The 22,328-nt window shown below is 45.1% G+C and overlaps 1 protein-coding gene across 1 annotated transcript in view; it reads right to left on the bottom strand.

Moving 5' to 3' along the window:
- The window catches only part of NSMCE2 (NSE2 SUMO ligase component of SMC5/6 complex), a 379,808-nt gene that overhangs the window by 350,954 nt on the left and 6,526 nt on the right, over positions 1-22,328 (bottom strand). The window contains exon 2 of the mRNA XM_077493326.1: positions 14,983-15,132. Coding sequence (XP_077349452.1) covers positions 14,983-15,118 — 136 coding nt within the window. The 5' untranslated portion in view covers positions 15,119-15,132. The remainder of the gene's footprint in view (positions 1-14,982; positions 15,133-22,328) is intronic.

The raw sequence follows: 22,328 nt of genomic DNA, 5'->3' as shown, positions 1-22,328 counted from the left end.
CAAATACTCAACTGCAATGGTGGACATGAACAGAAGGGGGAGTTAGAGAGCAGCAGGATCAACCAGGTGTTTTTACAGAATACAAATCTCATAGTGACTGAGTGAGTATGAACAGCATGTAATACACCATTTATTGATGGGGTTTTTATGATGTGGGTTTAGTGACACTAACTACGGGCTACAGTGGCCTCTACAAACATTTCTTTATGAATTAAGTGATCAAGTATACCTAAACAGAAGAAGATAGATGTTAAAGAGGAAGTAAACCCCTTCAAACCACTTTGACCTACAGGTAAGCCTAGATTAAGGCTTACCTGTAGGTCCAAGCAATATCTCCTAAACCTATATGGTTTAGGAGATATTTGCCCGAAAATGGGCACCGCTGTCTACGGCGCATGCGCCGTAGACAGCGGCGCGCAGGCGCACTAAATGCGGCAAATCCAAGAATGGATTTGCCTAATTTGTCGACTCCCGTGCGCATGCGCGGGAGTGACGTCATCGCGGCTTCACCGAATGGCAGAGGCGGAGCTGCGAGACGCGACTCCCGTGCGCATGCGCGGGAGTGACGTCATCGCGGCTTCGCCGCTGTCATTGGTCGGAGCTGCGAGACGCCACCAGCAAGATGGATGCGGCGGACTACAGGGATCAGCGGCGACTTCGCTGGCTCCTGTGTCAGGTAAGTGACACATAATGAGCTACTATGCGATGCATAGTAGTCCATTATGCTTTACCTTTGCAGGGAAAAAAAGAGGAAGTAAACTCATCAGGGTTTACTTCCTCTTTAAATATTGCAGGTTACCAATTCTTAGATGGTCTGCATTCATTTTCCTTTTAAGGCTGTTTTCCCCCCCTTTATTTTCACCTGTGACCCCATTAGTAAAATACTTCCTATCCTAGGGTGACAACTTTTACTTGCCATAATGTATAGAGAAGAAGCACTGTGATTCTAGGGCAGGACTACAGTAACCCCACCCCCTCTCCTCTTATTCATAGGGGGTCTGTAGTCCTCACAGATAACTGGAGACAGTGTAACCAATAAGGCCTCTTTCACTCGAACGATCCATTCAGGTCCGCCTGTCAGTTTTTTTAGGCGGACCTGAACGGATGCTCCATAGACCTCTATGGAACGTTGAATGTCATCGGCGACATGTCCGCTGACATCCGACACGCACCGATCCGAAAAAGCGTGACGGAGGAAAAACCTACTTTTCCATCCGGCTGCGGATCGGATGACAACGGACTCTGTGGTCCGTCCTCATCCAATCCCCCATAGGGGAGAGCGGCTCTCTGACAGGTCCGTCCCTGCACAGTGTGCGGAGACAGACCTGTCATCTTCCTGTTCAGTGGGGATCAACAGAGCGATCCACCGCTGAGCAGAGCGGGCTCCGTACACGGACATGTCCATGTGAAGGAGCCCTAAGACTGCAGCACAGGCAGAGTCAACACCTGATAAAATCAATAGGTACTTTTTTGCACTTCTCAAAAAGAGAAACCCCTTTTAAATAGATAAATAGTGCATTTTGTATACAACTATATAGATCAGACTAAAATGAGGGACAAATGAGGAAAAAAAAAAGGCACAGAGGGACTTTGTTCCAAATCAGGGACAGTCCCTTGAATTCATCGACAGTTGGGAGCTGTGGTCCGCGGAGCTCTCACCATAATGTGCAAGCATGCACACCATACTTACACATTATAAAAAGTCTTATCCCCAAGATGCCCTCTTTTGACGACACGAGGTCTGCATTCCCCTTATTGCTATGCTGTTCCTGTCTACTTCTGGATACAAAATATTCAGCGTTTGGCCAACCAGCCACGAGGACCTCCATGCATGCAATGAATGTGCACTAACGTGTAACAGGCTAATCCTGATTGAATGCAGCGCTAAATATTAGTGCCAAGGCTACAGGATTAGCCGGTTGCACATTTGCTTGAGGAGGGTTTGTAATACAGCTGCTGGAATCACGTATGGTCATTTATTAAAGTGGTTGTTAACCCCCCAATAAACGTTACACCATCCTCTCTGTTTATTAATGTAATCGGCCCTGTGTCAGTGCCTTATAAGAATAATGCAGCTATATACCTCATTTCAGAGTGCCGATCGGCGCTCACATGACCCACCGACTCTCTCCTCTCTCGGCCTGACAGCTGCAGTGTGCGGGGCCAACGATGTCAGTCAGGAGGGGAGGAGGAGAGAGGCAGCAGGCCACGAAAGCGTTGACTGGCATTTTCAAATGAGGTATATAGCTGCATTATTTTTATAAGGCACAGACGCAGGGCAGATCACATGAATAAACAGAGAGGATGGTGTAAAAAAAAAAAAATTCAGCAGTTTGAGCAGCAGGAGCGGAGGGGGCGGGCACAGACACAGAGCTGACAGGCAGGGAGTGGAGGAGAGCACAGAGGAGAGCTGCGGATGACGGAGGCACGTAAACTGAACACGACGTCAGGGCTCAGCATCCATGATACAAAGGGGTCAGTTTACAAAGGGGAGAGCAGAACCAGGCAGGATCAGCCAGGTATTTTAGGTGATACAAGGAGCCAAATAACACAGTACAAGCACCATGTTGTATAAAATAGTTTAAAAGGAACAGGGTCTTTATTTTTATGGCAAACAAAACATACAGGGTTGATTAACTAACACCGTGTGGTACAGCTGTGCATGGTAAGAAATCAGCTTCTAACTTCAGCTTGTTCAATTAAGCTTTGACACAGAACCCCCATTGACATTGGTGCAATTTGACATGTCAAATCGCAGCCTCTTGCCGGCAACAGCACTGACCAAATCGGTGCAACACCAACTTTTCAGCGCCGCAACGATATCAAAAAGTAGTTCCTGCACCACTTTTGGTGACTTTGAGGGTGATCTCACTAGACATCTGTGCATGAACCCACACAGATCTCTTTCAAAACATACCCGAACTCGCACTGCAATGTGGGGTTGAAATTGTGCGACTGATGGTGACGACAGCTACACATGCTTACCCTACAATTATTGGCATAGCTGCAGGAACATGAGCTAGAGAGACAACAGCACCTTAAACGCCGTATTAGGCTTGGTTCACACTGCTGTGACGTCAAAATTGTACGACTTTGCCTGCGACTGTGTCTTGCAACTTCCTTCTGACTTGGATGCTATTTAGGAGCCTGTACAAGGACTGAAATCACACCCACGTTGGACCAAAGTAGTGCAGGAACCTTTTCTTAAGTCGGAGCGGCTTTTCTAGTATCAGTTAAGACGGCTCTCATAGGAAAACATTGAATTTGACATTTCATGCAACTTGGGGTTTCAAGTCAGATGCTGTGTCACAGCAGTGTGAACCGAGCCTAAACATCATAGTGCATTTACCGTGCATTTCAATAGAAGTGAATGGAGGCAGTTGCTAAGTCAATGCCTGCCAAACCCTGCAGGCAGCATTCTTTTTGCCTCGCTACGATACGAGGCAACATGAATGCTGCAATGAGTATACCTCCATCCACACCATACTTCAAAGCCCAACTCCGAGCAAAAAAAATAAAAAATGTCCTTTGCAGCGGGGCTATGCCCGCACTGCAAAACTCAACTGGTCATTTTGTCCAGGGGAGAGTGGAGAGTCTATACTTGCCTGATCTTGCGTTCCACCAGTGGACACCACTCCCCCACAGTCCAATGGTGGACTGTGCCTGAGGTCCTCATGTCCAGAGCAGGGAAGAGGCGGGCAAGAACAGTTCACCACACAAGACCACAGGGGGACAGGAGCCACAGGGACTGGTCTTGTGTAGGGAGGATGAGAGGATCAGGCAAGTATATTTCAGTTCTCCAACCCCCTAGACCAGGGGTCTCCAAAATTTCTAAACAAAAAGGTCCAGGTAATTGTTTTTCACAGTTTGGGGGCTGGTCTGTCTGGCTAAAAAATAACTTGGCATCAATGGGAATAAACAATGCCTCAAAGTTGGTATTAGTGGGAGGAATCGTGCCCCATTGTTGGTTTCAGTAGGAAGAGTAGTGGACCATTGTTGATATCAGGGAAAGGAATAATGCCCCATCATTGATGTCGGTGGGAGGAATTGTGCCCCTTTGTTGGTGTCACTGGGAGTAAGAGTGCCCCAAGGGCCGGATATAGGCAGGCAACGATCCGCAACCAATCCCCAGGCCAGTTTGGAGACCACTGCCCTAGACAAAAATGAACAAAACAACACTTGCAGTGGGGCTTTTTCACCCAGAGATGGGCTTTAACAAATTTTAAGTGGCGTCAATAAGTGGTCGGGAAGCGGTAAAAACGTACCCACCTGCCTATTTTCAATTCCTGTGTGAAACAGCCCCAATGGTATCCTAGGCAAAGGCTAGAATCTAACCATTGCAGTGTAGGCGGGAGCCTCACTGCAAGGGTAGTTTTGTATTCACCCCCGGAGTTCAGCTTTAAATATTGGCCTCTGCTTACCCTCCTTTCTGTGTCTACATTTCTACAATAGTTTTGGTCAGATCTGTGGAAGATCAGCTTTTAAAACACAAATAAAATAGCTTTCATTGTACAATCGCATAAGCTGTTATGACCAAAAACAGGCATGCATGTCACTTTCTGTGATTCATATATCATAGAATTCCCCTCTCGCTGCTTCTCACATTGTAGTGCAGAAATGGCTAGACTAAGTGATGCAATTCTCACATGATACACAAGGACCTGCCTGAATTCTAACAGGAATCTGCGGCCAATAACCTCATTCCAAACACGTTCCATACTCCTGTCTAAATACCAGGGCAACGTTTAGAACGGTACGATTATGTACCCCTAAGAGTGGCAGGTCATATTCCTACTACGTCTGTAGATACTTGCCTTCCCCGAGCTCCCCCATTGCCCTGTTTATATTCTGGAGCCCCAAATTAAATGACTAGTGCAAGTGCCATGATAGGCTAGTCCCCCAAAAAATGTGACAAAGCATGGGCCTGATGAACACGAGTAGTACACGTGCTTCCTCGTATCCAGGGTACTGTGTATTCACAAGGCCTCTGGCAGGTAAACAAAGCAGCACAGGAGCATGGCAAAGGCAACAGCTGCTTTACTATGGGGATGCCAAGGGTGTATGTTTAAAAGCTACGAGTAGCAAGGTCTTAGGACCTGTTGGAAGGCAACATCATTTAGTATCATATTTCTGGAGTTTCTTTCTGGTTGATACAACCAAGCCTTTGCTTTCGTGGGGGCATTCTGGAATGTAACAAGTTGCACATCGAAGCTTTGTAGCAGATCAGGCCTCCATCATGGCTCTGGACCGTCTGTTAGAACGCAAACTTGAAAGGGACCAAAGCTAACAGGATGATTGATGAATGTCCTGCTACAGAAGATCAAAAGATCAAAGGCTTTGAAGATTGACCAGGGTACATAGACATGGACAATGCTGCCCCTAGAGGCCAATACAGCAGGACGGACAGTAATATAATCCCCATAAGTACTGTGATTCGTCAAAGGTCTAGATGGGATGGCAATGGGGTTAGGTCTGGATGGTGTATGATTGAAGTATAAAAGGACTGAACAAATCCCAACAGCCTCCTCTTTGTCTCTACCCTTATCACTCTTGGCTTGTGCCTGGGCTGCATGGCTCTCTCCACCATTTTGAGCCTCATGGCTATCTCTCTTTGCCATCTGAGCCCAGCCTGAGGATACCAAGCCTCAAGGAAAGCATCGTTATACAGTAAGTATCCTTGATATTCTTGTATTATGTGTTCTGTTGGTATATGTTGGTAATATCTTTCTTTAGTATTTTCAATTTAGTGTTTTCCATTTTCTTTGGAAATAAATAAGACTTTGTTTTATTAAGCAGTGTGCTTGGTTTCATAGCTAACTTTGTATTATTGTGATATCAACAGTAACATGTGATCAGAGTTTTAACAGACTAGCTATAGGAATAGACGAGTTTATATATAGGTGCAATAAAGAGAGGGGATCTGTAACCACCTTTGAATAATATTTGCACCATTTACTTCAGGACCCCTCAGAGCCAATGTTCCAATGCACTGACTATGTACACAGCGGTGAGCTTTTGTATGTACTTAGGTGCATTTTTTTTATTTATGTGCATGGCTTTTATTTGCTTTTTATTCAGATGAATTGGGGTTGATTTACTAAAACTGGAAAGTGCAAAATCTTGTGCAGCATCTGTACAGAAACCAATCAGCTTCTAACTTCAGCTTGTTCAAATAAGATTTAACAAAAAAATCTGGAGCCAATTGTAAAATCTGGCGCAGCTTTTTTTTTGTTAAATCTTATTTTAACAAACTGAAGTTAGAAGCCGATTGGCTTTTATGCAGAGCTGCACAAGATTTTGCACTCTCCAGTTTTAGTAAATCAACCCCATTGCTTTTTATTTTTTCATAATGCACATGTTCCATCTTTTTGCACTGTACACTTTCCATTGAATCTTATTGAGCGTTCTAGAGTTCTAGAGCTGCACGATTCTGGGCAAAATGAGATTCACAATTTTTTTGCTTAGAATAAAAAGATCACGATTCTCGCGACGTAAAATCTTTCACATTGTAAAAATAAAAATAAAAAAATGGGCTAACTTTACTGGTTAGTATTTTTTTTAATTCATTAAAGTCATTTTCTTTTTTTAAATTGCATTTGTGTATTCCATTGACAAATTGTTACAATGTTTATACTTGAGTTCAACTGATAAAGAATGTTTTGATTCTTGGCAGACTGCCCAGTTTTTCTCTTCCTTTCTTTTGATGGCTGTGGCTTCAGAATAGCAGAGAAAATTCTTTGCATAGAAAGAATTGTGAAACACTTTAATCAAGATCGCGATAACGATTCTTGACGATTAATTGTGCAGCTCTAGTTTGTACTATATGTTCCAATGCATTTCATAAAGAGAGTGTACAGTGCATGTAAGGGGCCCGATACGGGACTACAACCTCAGACCACCTTCCAAGGGAACCTTTTGAGGGCCTAAAACCATTCCCTATTGCTCTCTATACCCACAGCACATGTGCCATCACCTTCTCTTTATCCAGGTAGCCAGCCTAAAATAACCTCCTAGCCACTCCCCCATCATGGTATTACCCAAAATGACAGAACTTCTCTAATGCTCAACAAGTCTCTCCTTCATGCTCGTAGCTACCTACATCTCCATAGCTCCTTGAGGCTGGGTTCACATTGCAGCGGTGACGAGAATCGGATGTGATTCGCACCGCACTGCAAATCACATGCGATCTCTGTGCGATGCGAGTTCAGCCATACAGATAGTATGGCTGAATTCGCATTGCACCCGGCCCAAACTCGCACAGGACCCTTTTTTTGGTCCGCGGCAGAATCGGATCGCATGGGTGTTCACACCATGCGATCCGATTCCTGTCCGAGTTTGCAGATTGCACTGCGATATGCGAACTAATCTGGGGGTGTCATTAACATTTCACTGACACTCCCAGCAGTTCGCATAGGGCAGTGTGAACTGCCGCCGGGAGGTATGCAATGCAGGAACCCGCAGCGGATCCGCGGCGTTCCCGCATCGTTGCAATGTGAACCCAGCCTGAAAAGGAAAAGAAAGAGACCAGTCTTTCAAATTAAAGCCTAGCTCGCTTAGATCCCTCCATAAAGAGTACCTGTCACTGCCTATTACGGTCACATTCCTGAAAAAAATAAAAATTGAAAAAAAAAAAGGACAATATTAAAAACCAAACACAAACACCTTTAAAATCTATAGAATATCAGCACCCGATATCGGCTATCGGCCTTAAAGGCAGCTGAAAAATGGGTATTGCTCATGGAAAAAGAAAAATATTGGTCGACCCCCTATTACTGACCATTATACTTTTTCATTTGCATTAGTACTGCTTGGACCAATAAGTACAGGACACCCCAAAAGCTTGTCCGGAAAATGTAACATAAGGAAAACCAATCTATCCAGTCTTTGAGAACACATTACCAGTTCAGGCTGCAGATGTAGAACCCCCCCCCCCACCCAGTGTGAGTCAACACCATGAAAAAAAACATTTTTATTTTTTTTACATTTACACCAGATGCGGATTCTGATACTTTTTAAGTCATCTCGACCTTCCGAAGAGCCCGCCGAGAGGTCAGTGCGCAAAGCTTTTAACAATTACAAAAGAACATTCTTCAAGGAGCATGCCAGAACTGGAAAAATGTTAATCCATCTAATCCATAGGAGCTCAGTGACAGCGGGATAGGTAAAACAGTATCCCGTCTGGTCGCAAAAACCCGTATCACATCCATGTAACGCAGATGTCAATGAGGAAGACAATCTGTGAATCATGTAATAAAAAATGTAAAGATGCGATGCAAAATTAATGAGCTTCGGCCAGAAACCTTTCAGGGGATCTTCTGAGATAACTGTATATGAAGGCAAATGTTGTGAGTTTTCTTCATGTTCTCAACCATGACAGCAAAACAAGCCCAAAACTCTGTTTTATGTACTTTGATCCACAAAAAAAAAAAAAAAAGGTTTCTAACCGTGGCCATATATGGTTAGATTCCAATCTATGAACAATTGTTTTCTAAATGTTAGTTTAAGTCTCTAATGGGTAATAAATTGATGATTGTTTTTGACAGTGATCCAAAAAAATCTGGACATCTGGATGGTTGATACCATGCACAGCTGCACCTGATTTTGCATTCCAGTTTTAGTAAATCCCCATTGCTTTTTACTTTTCATAATGTTCCATTTTTTTTTTTGCACTGTACACTTTCCATAGAATCCTATGGAGAGTTTGTACTATATAATCCATTGGATTTGATGAAGAGTGTACAGTGCATGTGTTAGCCCTGATGCGGGACTACAACCTCAGTCCACCTCTTCCAAGGGAACCTTCTGAGGGCCCAAAACCATTCCCCAAAGCTCTCTATGCCCACAGCACATATGCCATCACCTTCTCTTTATCCAGGTAGCCAGCCTAAAATAACCTCCTAGCCGCTCCCACATCATGGTATTACCCAAATGACAGAACTTCTTTAATGCTAAACAAGTCTCTCCTTCGTGCTCGTAGCTTCGTACATCTCCATACATATCCATAGATCCTTGAAAAGGAAAAGAAAGATACCAGTCTTGCAAATTAAAGCCTAGCTCGGGGCTTAACAGGCACCCCACACACACTGCTTGAACCAATATAATGATCATGTATATCCCATATATCTTTCTGGATCCCCCTGGAAGATGGAAATCACTGAAGTAGACACCACTACTCCAATGATCTCCACCTGCTTCCAGGTCCCATGCCGAGTGGCTTTCCCTACTGCATTGGGAACACTGGAGGTCGGCCCCGGGGGGCACCAGTGCCATTTGTGGAATTTACTCAATGGCTGCAGACATACCCAGTGAGGCCTAGATTAGACTGGCACAGCCCAATTTGTCTGCTTTTACACCAGTTGAAATCTTACACAATACTTCTAGTTTTCTTTACTCTGTAACTCAACACAACTAATGCCTTTTTTTTTATTGAAAACACAGCCAAAGGCGTTCAAGCATGCTGGGATTTCTGGTAAGCCAGATCAGACAGAACTTTTGGGAACCAAAATAGGATATTTAATGATATAATCTGATTCGGGAGACTGAAAACCGCAAGTGTGGAGTCCATGACAGAGCTCAGCTAGAATAACCAGCGTTTTCACTAGCTCAGCACATTTCTGTGCGTCTCATCACAGTCCAGTGACCGGTTACCCTTAAATACCTGAGGTCTGATATGACTAAAGCATGGGCCGGGGATGACAAAGTTTGTACAAGAATGACATTTTCATGAATGGTTTCTACACTGTTATTTGCTGCCACCTAGTGGGCACATGTAAGTAAGTATATGCATCACTGCTCTTCTACGTGGTGTGTGCATTTTGGTGTTGCGGTGACGGCTCATTCATTTTTAGTGGCTTGTAAATGCACTATTTTTGCCACCACGGTGCAATATTGTGCTGTGTTGTGGTTCTCCATATAGTAGATGTGCATTCAGTTTTATTGTAGTATTTGCACTGGGGTTCCATTTAGAATGAAAAGCAACACACATACAAAGTGCATATTCCCACAACATACATTATCATATGTATAAATGTGTGGAGTTAACCTTACAGTCATTAGTGTTATGCAAGTCTCAAATTAAACCCTCTATATTTAAAGTATCACTAAAACCACATCATAAAAAACTATCAATAAATTGTGTACGACATGCTGTTCATATTCACTCAGTCAAGATGGGATTCGTTTTCTGCAAAAAAAAAAAAAAAAAAAACTGGTTGATCCTGCTGCTCTCCATCTCCCTCTTGTGTCTCCATGTCCCCATTGCAGTTGAGGATTTTGCAGAGCAGTGTTGGCAGCTCTGCACATGCTCAGTTTTCAGCAAGTTTCTATGCTGAGTATTTCCTCCCTATCAGAGAGAGAGAGAGGAAAAAGAGGGTGGGAGGAAGAGGAAAAAGAGGGTGGGAGGAAGAGGAAAAAGAGGGTGGGAGGAAGAGGAAAAAGAGGGTGGGAGGAAGAGGAAAAAGAGGGTGGGAGGAAAAAAGGAGGGTGGGAGGAAAAAAGGAGGGTGGGAGGAAAAAAGAGGGTGGGAGGAAGAGGAAAAAGAGGGTGGGAGGAAGAGGAAAAAGAGGGTGGGAGGAAAAAAGAGGGTGGGAGGAAAAAAGGAGGGTGGGAGGAAAAAGGAGGGTGGGAGGAAAAAGGAGGGTGGGAGGAAAAAGGAGGGTGGGAGGAAAAAAGAGGGTGGGAGGAAAAAAGAGGGTGGGAGGAAGAGGAAAAAGAGGGTGGGAGGAAGAGGAAAAAGAGGGTGGGAGGAAAAAAAGAGGGTGGGAGGAAAAAAAGAGGGAGGGGGGAAAAAAAGAGGGAGGGGGAAAAAAAGAGGGAGGGAGGGGAAAAAAAAAAAAAGAAGAAGAGGAGGGAGGGGGGAAAAGAGGAGGGAGGGGGGGAAAAGAGGAGGGAGGGGGGGAAAGAGTTGGGGGGGGGGAAGAGTTGGGGGGGGGGGGAAGAGTTGGGGGGGGAATATTTGTAGGACTATTTAACCACTTAAAGACCGCCTACCGCATCTATACTGTGGCAGGCTGGCTCTATTGCGTGAATTCACGTACCTGTACGTCATTTCATGCAATGTCCGGCAGGACCCACCGACCATTCCCCAGAGAGGCAGAACGGCGATCTGGTAAACAAGGCAAATCACCATTCTAACAAGGGAGAACACAGTGATCTTGTGGTTCCTGCTAAGCAGGAACACGGATCTGTGTTCTCCCAGTCAGTCCATCCCCCCACAGTTAGAAATCCACCCCTAGGGACACATTTAACCCTTTGATCGCCCCTGATGTTAGCCCCTTCCCTGCCAGTGTCATTAGTAGAGTAACATATTTTTAGCACGGATCTCTGTAATAATGTCACTAGTTCCCAAAAGAGCATCAAAAGTGTCAGTTAGGTGTGTGATTTGTTCGTCGCAATGTCGCAGTCCCGCTAAAAATCACAGATAGCCGCCATTGCCAGTAAAGAAAAAAAAAATTTAAGATTCGCCAGAAAAACATCCAATTTTTTCAAAATTGACAGTATTTTTTTTTGTTTATAACGCAAAAATTATAAAACCGCAGAGCTGATCAAATACCACCAAAAGAAAGCCGAATACCGCATCACACGACCGCGCATTTGTCAGTTAAAGTAAGGCAGTGCCGTATTGCAAGAAATGGCCTGGTCATTAAGGGTGGTAAACCTTCCGGAGCTAAAGTGGTTAAAACTGTTTATCGATATTTATTATTTTTACTGTTTTTTTTTTTACGTGACCAGCAGCAGAGAACTATACGCTCCTCCTGCTTATATTTCCCTGCAGACAGGCTGGGAGAGATCTGGGTCATGTGACAGATGTATATTATCGATTAGGAAAAAGGTTCTTAGATTTTTTTTTTTTATTATTAAAATAAGTACAGTGCCATCAGCCACATACAGAAATAGAAAGGACAATGTACATTAAACTGTGTGCGTTTAGTATAACTTTAACTTAAAGCGGTTTAAAACCAAAACCAGCAATGTAATATAGATGTGGGGGCTGAGTGCGTTTTCTTTTTTAAGGCTATTTTTCCAGTTTACACTTGTTAAAAAATTACAGCACCGTATTTTATGTTATTGTAGCACCGGCTCCTGAAGAGCACACACTATGTGTTTTTCTCCATTTAAAGTTCCTAGAACTGCAGTTTGGTTTTGGGCTTAATTATACCAAATTATGGTTTCAGTACCAGTCTAGCTGGATTACACTGTGTTCTGCTTGGCCACAGGTGGCGCTGTCATCACTGGCAAGTGTGACAACACTGTTCAGCTGGGTACATCGCATGCCATTTTTCTCAGAACCAGCCCAGTGCGAGTGTCGTCTTGCTGTGCATTCTGGGAGAGGGTACTTAAGGTACTGACATCACGTGCTTCTGGGTTCCAGTCCAGAAGATTCTTCTGTCTGTTTGGTCCTGGTCCTCCTGACCAGCCCCCATGGCCCTCATGGCCTGGGGTGAGGATTCATCCGATTCCGAATCCTGGGCTGGCTGGCCCGAGGCCAAGTAACTGGGAGGAGGATTCAAAGGTGGTTCGGTACCGTCTCATCTGTGGAGAGGCCCAGCAACTGAGGAAGCAACCAGGGGAGGACTCTTCAGGAGAAGGCCATGCTGAAGGCTGGCTTCTCAGAAAGAGCCTGGAGGCTTAGTTGAAAGACACCAAGTGAATCTACACTCGTACGGTATCGCCGGACCGGCTGCAAGATACTGGTACCATATGAGGGCTCTCTAAATTGTCTACATCCTTCAGTTACTACAAGTGTTCTACAACAAGTCTGTGGCAGAGACTTTACTTTATCTGAACATTCTATAGGCTGCTAGGCCCAGTGAGAGAAAGTCTATCCGGTAGCGGTGAGGATCCAGTTGTGAGTGGATATTCTCTAGATTTCTATAGTGAGAGACTTTCTATTTTGAGCAGTTCCAAGAGTACCTGAACTTCCTACCCTCTACCCCTCATTGAGAGGCTGTGTTTTGTCTACTCTTTTAGCAAATAAAAATACCAAAAGCGGATCCAGTGTCAGTTTCTACAGTTCTTTGGGCTATCTACCTCGGGAAACCCCTAGACGTACACGAGGTCAAGAAGGTAACGGTAAGCCCAATAAAATCAGCCGCTCCTTCGGGGGTCAGTGCTACATTATTTTTTACATAAATTAATAAAAACTGACCACTAAGCACCCCTGTCAGTATTAAATTGTTGTCTCAACCCACTAACTACCATTTTATCTGGAGAGCTTGGTCTGTTAATCACTTGCCCTCCCTCTGGAAGGTTTACTCCTCTTCATGATCGGGCCATTTTTTTGCGATACGGCACAGTGTTACTTTAACTGACAATTGTGTGGTCATGTGACACTGTAGCCAAATAAAATTTATGCAATTTTTTCCCCCACAAATAAAGCTTTCTCTTGGTGGTATTTGATCACCCCTGCATTATTTTTTATTTATTTTTTTCCGCTATAAACAAAAAAAAAGACCAACATTTAAAAAAACATATGCAACAAAAAAAAAAAAAAAAAAATGGAAGAAAATAAAATTTCTTCATAAATTTAGGACAATATTTTTGGTAACAAAATTCCCCATAAGCGTATATTGTTTGTAGATGCTATAACTTTTGCGCAGACCAAACTATGGGATAGACTTATGGATATTTTTTTTTTTTTTTTTTTTTTTTTACTAGTAATGGCGATCAATGACTTATAGCGGGACTGCGACATTGCGGCAGACAAATCAGACACTAAGTGACACCTTTTGGGATCAGTGATACAAATACAGAGATCAGTGCTAAAAATATGCACTGTCACGGTACTAATGACACTGATCATCCTAGATGTTAACCCCTTCCCAGCCAGCAGTGACAGTGCATATACTGTATTTAGCACTGATCACTGTGTTAGGGTTACTGGTTCCCACAAAGTGTTAAAAGTGTCAGAATGTCTGTCGCAATATCGCAGTGCCGCGATAAGTCGCTGATCGCCATCATTACTAGTAAAATAAATAAAAAATATCCCATAGTTTTAGACACTATAAACTTTTGCGCAAAACAATCAATATACGCTTACTGGGATTTTTGTTACCAAAAACATGTAGCATAATAAATATTGCCCTAAATTGATGAAGAAATGTGATTTATTTTACATTATTTTTTTTAGATATGTTTTATAGCAGAAAGTAAAAAATATTGTTTGCTTTCCAAAACAGTTTTTTTTATTTATTTTTTTTGCACTATAAAAAAAAAAAAGCCAAAAAAAACAAAAAACACAGAGGTGATCAAATACCACCAAAAGAAAGCTCTATTTGCTGGGAAAAAAGAAGGACATAAATGCATGTGGGTATAGTGTCGCACGACTGCGCAATTGTCAGTTAAAGTAACACAATGCCGCATTGAAAAAAAAATGGCCTGGTCATGAAGGGGGGGGGGGTAAAACGTTGGCGGTCAAGTGGTATTACAGCTTAATTTTTTTAAATTAAAATAATAAACATGTCATATCTACCTGCTCTGTGCAGTGGATTTGCACAGAGCAGTCCCGATCCTCTTCTTCTTGGGTCCCCCACTGGTGCTCCTGGCTCCTCTACTCCCCCCACCGCAGAGTGCACCCAAATAAAACTGCTCAGCCCCACCCCCAACCTCGTCATAGGATTTGACTGACAGTAGAGGGAGCCAAGGAGGGACAGAGCTACTGGAGCCACTGCTCTTGTACACAGCACTGGACCCAGAGCAGGCTCAGGTAAGTATAAGGGTGGGGGATCCACTGAAACAGAAGGTTGTTTTTGTTTTGTTTTTTACCTTAATGCATAGAATGCATTAAGATTTAAAAAAAAAAAAACTTAAGTATTCAGAAGCACTTTAAAAAATGTTTAAAATGTACAAACTGGGATACAACATAACCCCTACTTTGTATTTCCAGCAACAAATCAAATCCCCGGCTGGTCAGATAGCAATGTCAGCGTTCTACACATCTACATAGAAGTCACCAGTCAAGGAAAATGAAGTCAGAGAACTTACATCCGCTCTGCAGAAGATCCAGCGCCACGCCGGTGGCAATGTCCATCCCCGTGTCTACATAAGTCTGGCAGTTCTTCAGGGAGGAGATAGACGTGTCCAACGATGAGAAACTGAATGGCACTTCATGACCGGCCATGTTGTAATAGAAACCTGCAAAAAAATAAAAAATACAAATGGTCAATAGCTTGCAATAAATACACTTAAAAAGGCACACAATCCGGGGTCCTGGCTTGGTAACGGGCTCAGACACCTAAACAGATTCGTAATAACTTCCCTAGACACGCATCTTGAATCATATTTACAATAATGAACATCCTCCATGGAGTACACACACATCGATTACAATACAAAAAACATCATGTGACCTTGTGAACGGGCTTACAACTAGGCAGAGCTGGCCAGTGAGCCCTTAGGACTTGTTTACACTCGCTGAAAACATTACTAAACAAAAAATAAAATAAAAAAGTCGGGGGTTCTGCTCTCTGCATCAATTAAAAAATGTGCGCAGCTGTGCACAGCTCCTCCTACAGAGCCACGTCATTCATTCACAGAGATCTGTAAATAAATGGACTACAAGTACCATCTTCCACTGCAGCAGACAGCTTGTAGTTCTCAATGGACTGCGAGGGCGCTGGTGAGCGGTCTCATAGTTAATTGATCTTCCTGGACTTCAGTAACTGCCTGTATGGGAGGTACGGGCAGACAGCTATCCCAAGAGTCTTCTGGAGCCTGGCATTGCACCCACACCTGGCGCTGCTCCCGTCCAGCTGGGAAAACGGTTATCCTCTATTGCTACCATTGTACTTCTGTGTGCACAGAGTGTGTGAATGTACAGAGAGGCAGCGTCATCTATAGGCTAGAGAATTGTGATTCCCACGATTGGCTGTTCTGGTGATCACATGATCGGGGACAATGCAGACCGGATCTTTAATCAGTTGGTTGCTGACTGTGTAACACATTATATATATATACCGTATTTTTCGGACTATAAGGCGCACGTAAAAGCCTAAATTTTCTCACAAAATCGACCGTGCGCCTTATAATCCGGTGCGCCTTATATATGACCTGTTGACATCGCTGGAGTTCTTTGGTTAATGCACCCGGAATGATGGCAAGCACCGAATTAGTTTTCTTCACTTGGGCTTTAACAGTATCTGTCAGATGGGCGCGCATGGAGTCACAGATCAATAGGGATGGAGATTCGTGGAAAAAGCCACCCGGTCTCTTACCGTAAACCGACGTACCGTAAACCTCTCTCAGGTTGTTCTACTGCGTGACTGATAGCGATGAGTTTGAAATCCGCTTCGTAAGCATGTCTCTTAACAGGAGCCATTTTTGGCGCAGCGGGTATACCGTAGAAAATGAACGAATGAATGCGCACACCTCCTGACTAAGATGGCCGTAATGCCCAATCCAAGCAGTGCAGCTTCGTGGGATTACCAAAGCTAGGAAGCTGCACTGCTTGGATCGGGCATTACGGCCATCTTAGTCAGGAGGTGTGCGCATTCATTCGTTCATTTTCTACGGTATACCCGCTGCCCCAAAAATGGCTCCTGTTAAGAGACATGCTTATGATGCGGATTTCAAACTGAAGGCTATCAGTCATGCAGTAGAGCATGGAAATAGAGTAGCTGCGAGAGAATTCAACATTAATGAATCAATGGTACGGAAGTGGAGGAAGCAAGAAGATGCCCTGCGCCAGGTAAAGAAGACCAAACTGAGTTTCCGAGGAAACAAAGCAAGATGGCCACAGTTGGAGGACAAAATTGAACAGTGGGTTATTGAACAGAGAACCGCAGGTAGAAGTGTCTCTACTGTCTCTATTCGACTCAAAGCAACAGCGATCGCATGCGACATGGAGATCAACGACTTTCGAGGAGGTCCCTCTTGGTGCTTCCGTTTCATGAAAAGGCGGAATCTCTCTATCCGCACAAGAACCACTATGTCACAGCAACTGCCAAAGGATTACGAAGAAAAGCTGGCCATTTTCCGTACCTACTGCAAGAACAAGATCAATGAACAGAAGATCCGACCAGAGCACATCACCAACATGGACGAGGTCTCCCTTACCTTTGATATCCCTGTAAACCGTACTGTCGAGAGAACAGGGACCAGTACGGTATCTATACGCACTACAGGAAACGAGAAGTCATCCTTCACTGTAGTTCTTGGTTGCCAGGCTAATGGTCAGAAACTACCACCCATGGTAATTTTCAAGAGGAAGACTCTGCCAAAAGAAAAGTTTCCGGTTGGCATCATCATCAAGGCTAACCCGAAGGGCTGGATGGACGAGGAGAAGATGAGTGAGTGGCTGAGAGAGGTTTACGTCAAGAGACCGGGTGGCTTTTTCCACGAATCTCCATCCCTATTGGTCTGTGACTCCATGCGCGCCCATCTGACAGATACTGTCAAAGCCCAAGTGAAGAAAACTAATTCGGTGCTTGCCATCATTCCGGGTGGATTAACCAAAGAACTGCAGCCACTAGATATAGGTGTCAACAGGTCATTTAAAGTTAAATTGCGGGGGCGTGGCCAAGCGCATGGAGGAGAAGGACGTGTGAGAGCTCAGCTCCCGCTCCATTGCACCCACCGGCACACAGCGCCGCCAGACCGCACCGACCCGAACATCTCCATGAGCAGGAGAGGAGGCACCAACACCCCCCGCACCTCGGGGACCCAGAAAACCGGGGACATCGGCAGTTTTTTCCCCTCGAGGGGACCGAACAACAAGGCCGCGCCGGAATCCAAGATGGCGGCGACCCGCTCGGCAGCAGCACATGCGGCGCACGCCGCATCTAAGGTACAGGCCTCTCGACCCCCCTCGCCTCGGTCCTCTCCCGGATCCCCGGAGCGGCATAGTGGGAGCCCTGACAGCCCAACACACTCAAGGAGCCCTTCCCCGGCCCCTGGCACACAACATGGAGGCTGGGACATGGAGAGCTACATTAAAGCTCTCCCAACTAAGAGAGACATTGAAGCATATATCAGCAGGCTAGAGAGGTCATATCAGAGGGAGATTAAGGACTTGCGCCAGGACATAGGCCACCGCATGGAGGACATTGAGATTCATGTGGAAGAGTCAGCACTTAGACTCAAAGAACATGACCACGTCCTGCAGCAGCATACCAATCAAATTCAGCACTTGCTCTATGGTCTCGACGACCAGGAGAATAGAAGTCGCCGCAACAATATCCGCATCCGCGGTATCTCTGAAGCGATTGAAAACAAAGATCTAATGTCAGCCGCCTCCACTATGTTTAACCAGTTGCTGAACAAACCCAAAGAAACCCCGATCGAAATTGATAGGATTCACAGGTCCCTTGGCCCTCGCAACCCTAATCCTGCACACCCTAGAGACGTCATCTGCCGCGTCCATTTCTTCAACATCAAAGCTGAAATAATGCATGCTGCCCGCACACAAGACTCCATCCTGTTTAATGGGTCACCGGTCATGCTCCTGACGGATCTATCAAAGCAGACGCTGCTGATGAGGAAAGCCCTGAAGCCAGTAACGGATGCTTTGCATGCTAAACAGATCAAGTTTCGATGGGGGTTCCCGTTCCACCTTTTTGCATCCCATGATGGTAAATCTGCCACCTTTCGCACATTGGGAGATCTACCCAACTTTCTTGGCACCTTTGAACTACCTCAAATCAGGATTCCGGACTGGCCACTAACGGCCGTCACCCCTGGCCTACCTACCACTTCAGCCTGGGTTACACAAACCAAGAAGAAGAGGTCCCGCTCCCGTACCACCAAATCCCCTCCCGGATGAACGCATTGAGTACCACTGATAAGTGGTTGTCTGACTTCCACATCTCTGCCTCTATGTCTCTTTTGAGACATATGCCTCAGGTTATCCCCCTGCACTTTGTGACTTGAAAGTCCTTCACTCGACCCCTTTCCTGCTCTTATTTGCTCTTATTTTATTTCATCTTATTTTATCTCATTGTTTTTTTTTTTGTTTTTTTTTTTTTTTTTGGTGTGGATCAATCCCCACCACTCCTCCCCCTAGCTATAACTTTTACGAGCTTCTTCTGTTGATATGAGCTCTCATGGTTTTGGATCTGTATTATGTTACGCTATTCAGGTGTAGGGGTGGAGGGTGGGGGGACGGTTCATTGGGTCTTTGTACTGTCTAAACAGATCTGTATGTCATTTGGTAAGCTTTTTCACACTCTTTAGATTCAATATGGTGAATGGTAAATGACTATATGCTAGACCCACTTGATCTCTCCATTGATACAGATGACGTGCACTTTTTCTGCCCCTCCGGATGGAAGGCTGCCTTGTTGGCTAGCCCATTGTTAACTTCTGCACACGCCATCGTATGATCCTTATATATATAGACGCTGTGTGCTACATATCAGCTTATCCAGTTTCACAGTTAACTACAGTTGGGGCGGAGCCCTTGAGTTCAGCTTGACCGCGTATCCCCACGTTAGGGTGTACAGAGTCGATCTCTGACTTTGTTACGGTTGTACCTGTTAGTTTTTCACTGTAGTGCTCATAGATTTAACCCCCCTATGGACACTAGAGGGAGTTTTCTCCCTATAACTTTACATCCTCAGCTTCCTAGAAAGCATTGCATCACGCTGTTGCAGGAATTAGTTTCCCACCCTCTTTTGCACTTAGCACCCCAGGCTCCTCTGGAGGAGCACACACGAATTTTCCTACCTCAGCGCTCTGATCTTCTTCTTCCCTATCCATCCTTGACCTCCCCTTCTTCCCTTTTCCCCTTCACCTTTGTTGCACAGCCTACCAGTACACTCGCCTACTCAGTAGCATTCAGTAGCACCCAGGAACATTCCTCCCACCTCTCCATTCAATGGCCGCAGCTCTAGACCTTAAGTTTTCCTCTCTTAATTGCAGAGGCTTTAACACCCCGGAAAAGCGTAGACAGATTCTACACCACTTTCACAAGGCCGGATCGCAGGTTCTTTTACTACAAGAGACTCACTTTCGATCCGACAAGATACCTCCCATTCCAGATAGACACTACACGACATGGTTCCACAGCACGAACCCCCTAGCAAGATCCAAAGGGGTTTCGATTGCTTTTCATCGTTCCTTTACACCACAAGTACTCGAAAGTGTCATAGACCCAAAAGGGCGGTTTTTATTTTTGAAATTGCAGTATCTACAAAATGTACTAACTGTTGCCAATATTTATCTTCCTAATCAGAACCAACTTCAGTTCCTCTGCTCCGTGACTGCGCGCCTTAAATCTTTCCGGACTCCTAACCTGATCCTAGGAGGTGACTTAAATGTTCCCCTTGTGCCGAGACTGGACTCCTCTACCGGTAAGTCTCACCTATCACCCACCTCACTTAACAAAATCAGGGCTGCCCTAGCTGACATGTCTCTAGTAGATACCTGGAGATTGCTACACCCCTCAGATAGGGACTATACCTACTTCTCCCCTGCACACAACTCTTACAGTAGGATAGATTACATCCTTCTAAGCCAAAACCTACTGGACTTTGAACCTCAATGCGAGATTGGGATGCGACTATGGTCGGATCACGCTCCGGTACATTTGACACTTGGGAAGCTTCCTCGCTGCCCCCGTCGGGGTACGTGGAGGCTGAACGACAACTTACTGACTGACACGGTGTGTGTAGCGGCAATCTCTCAAGCGATCACAGATTTCACCAAAGACCATGCCCAGGACGAGACTAGTAATATGACTAAGTGGGAAGCCCTGAAATGCGTTATTCGCGGGATTTTTATCCAACACGGGTCTAGATTGAAGCGAGCTCGTACAGAGGAGGTACACCGGCTTTTCTCTCAGATAGCTCTCCTAGAGACCTCCCATAAACGTTCTTTAGACACTCGGACTTTGGCGGAGCTCTCTAACGCACGGCGGGAATTGCTTCAGATATTTTCAGATAGATCACTCACCGCATACCATAAGGGCCGCCATACCCACTACTCACAGGCTAACAAATGCGGAAAACACTTAGCACGAGTTATCCACCCTAGACAACAGAGACAAACCATCCCTTGCATCTTATCGGCTGCTCAGCAGAAGAGGTTCAGGAACTCCGAGATTGTTTCGGAGTTCAGGGACTTCTACTCCTCCCTCTATAATCTTCCCCCCTCAGGTGCCTCGAACCCCACTTCAACGCCCGACTTAAACTGCTACATTCAGGACACTGCCTTGCCCTCTATTCCCTTAACTGATAGAGCTGATTTGGAGCTACCCCTGTCCACTTCTGATTTTCTGACAGCGATTAAAGGCCTAAAGAATGGCAAAAGCCCCGGCCCTGACGGTTACTCCCCACAGTTCTATAAAACATTTGCACACCAACTCGCCCCGATTTTGGCCAAAACATTCGAGGACATAGATGATGCACATCCCCTCTCACTCCAAATTCTCCAGGCACAGATAGTTGTTATACCCAAACCGGGTAAGGACCATATGCAATGTGGAAATTATAGGCCCATATCCCTACTGAACGTAGACCTCAAGCTTTACTCCAAAATCTTGGCAACACGTCTCGCTCCCCTACTCCCCTCCATCATTCATAACGACCAAGTGGGCTTTGTCCCGGGCCGAGAAGCTAGGGATAACACCACTAAGACTTTACATCTCATTTCATACGCCAAATCCCACAATATCCCTACCCTTCTACTAGCCTGCGATGCCGAAAAGGCGTTTGATAGGGTGAGCTGGAAGTTCCTCCAGGCCTCCCTGCAACAGATAGGCTTAGGCCCGCGAATGCTCTCTAAAATCATGGCCCTATATACGAGCCCATCTGCCAAAGTCTTAGCTAATGGAGAATCGTCGGGGGCTTTCGGAATCCGGAACGGCACCAGGCAGGGATGCCCGTTGTCGCCACTCCTGTTCGCAATTGTTGTAGAACATCTGGCTCAAGCCATCCGAAACAATCCCTCCATTCATGGGATCAACACCCCCTCGGCTCCCCGCAAGCTGTCACTCTATGCAGATGATCTGCTCTTATATATCACTCAACCCCGCATTAGTCTTCCAGCCATCCTAGAGGAGCTTGCCCGGTTTGGCACTCATAGTAACTTTAAACTTAACCTAAACAAGACGGAAGCTTTAAATATCTCTCTACCCCCGAAAGATCTGGACTTTGTTCGGGAGCGGTTCTCCTTTAAATGGCAACCACGCTCGATCAAATATCTTGGGACAGAGATTCCCTCAGCTGATCATGACGTATATACCCTAAACTTTAGCCCATTGCTGACTTCTATCAGACGTTCCCTCGAGAGCTGGCACAACCTCAAGCTCTCCTGGTGGGGGAGAATGAGTGTTATTAAAATGGATATCCTCCCGAAGGCATTATATTTATTTCAGGCTCTTCCCATTCTTTTAC

Source organism: Lithobates pipiens, unplaced genomic scaffold, assembly GCF_037356315.1.
Source record: "Lithobates pipiens isolate NorthernLeopardFrog02 unplaced genomic scaffold, aLitPip1_a1.2 Scaffold_19, whole genome shotgun sequence".
NCBI classification, from domain to species: Eukaryota; Metazoa; Chordata; class Amphibia; order Anura; family Ranidae; genus Lithobates; species Lithobates pipiens.
The sequence above is the reverse complement of the archived record's forward strand: the minus strand, read 5'-3'. Positions and strand labels throughout refer to the sequence as shown.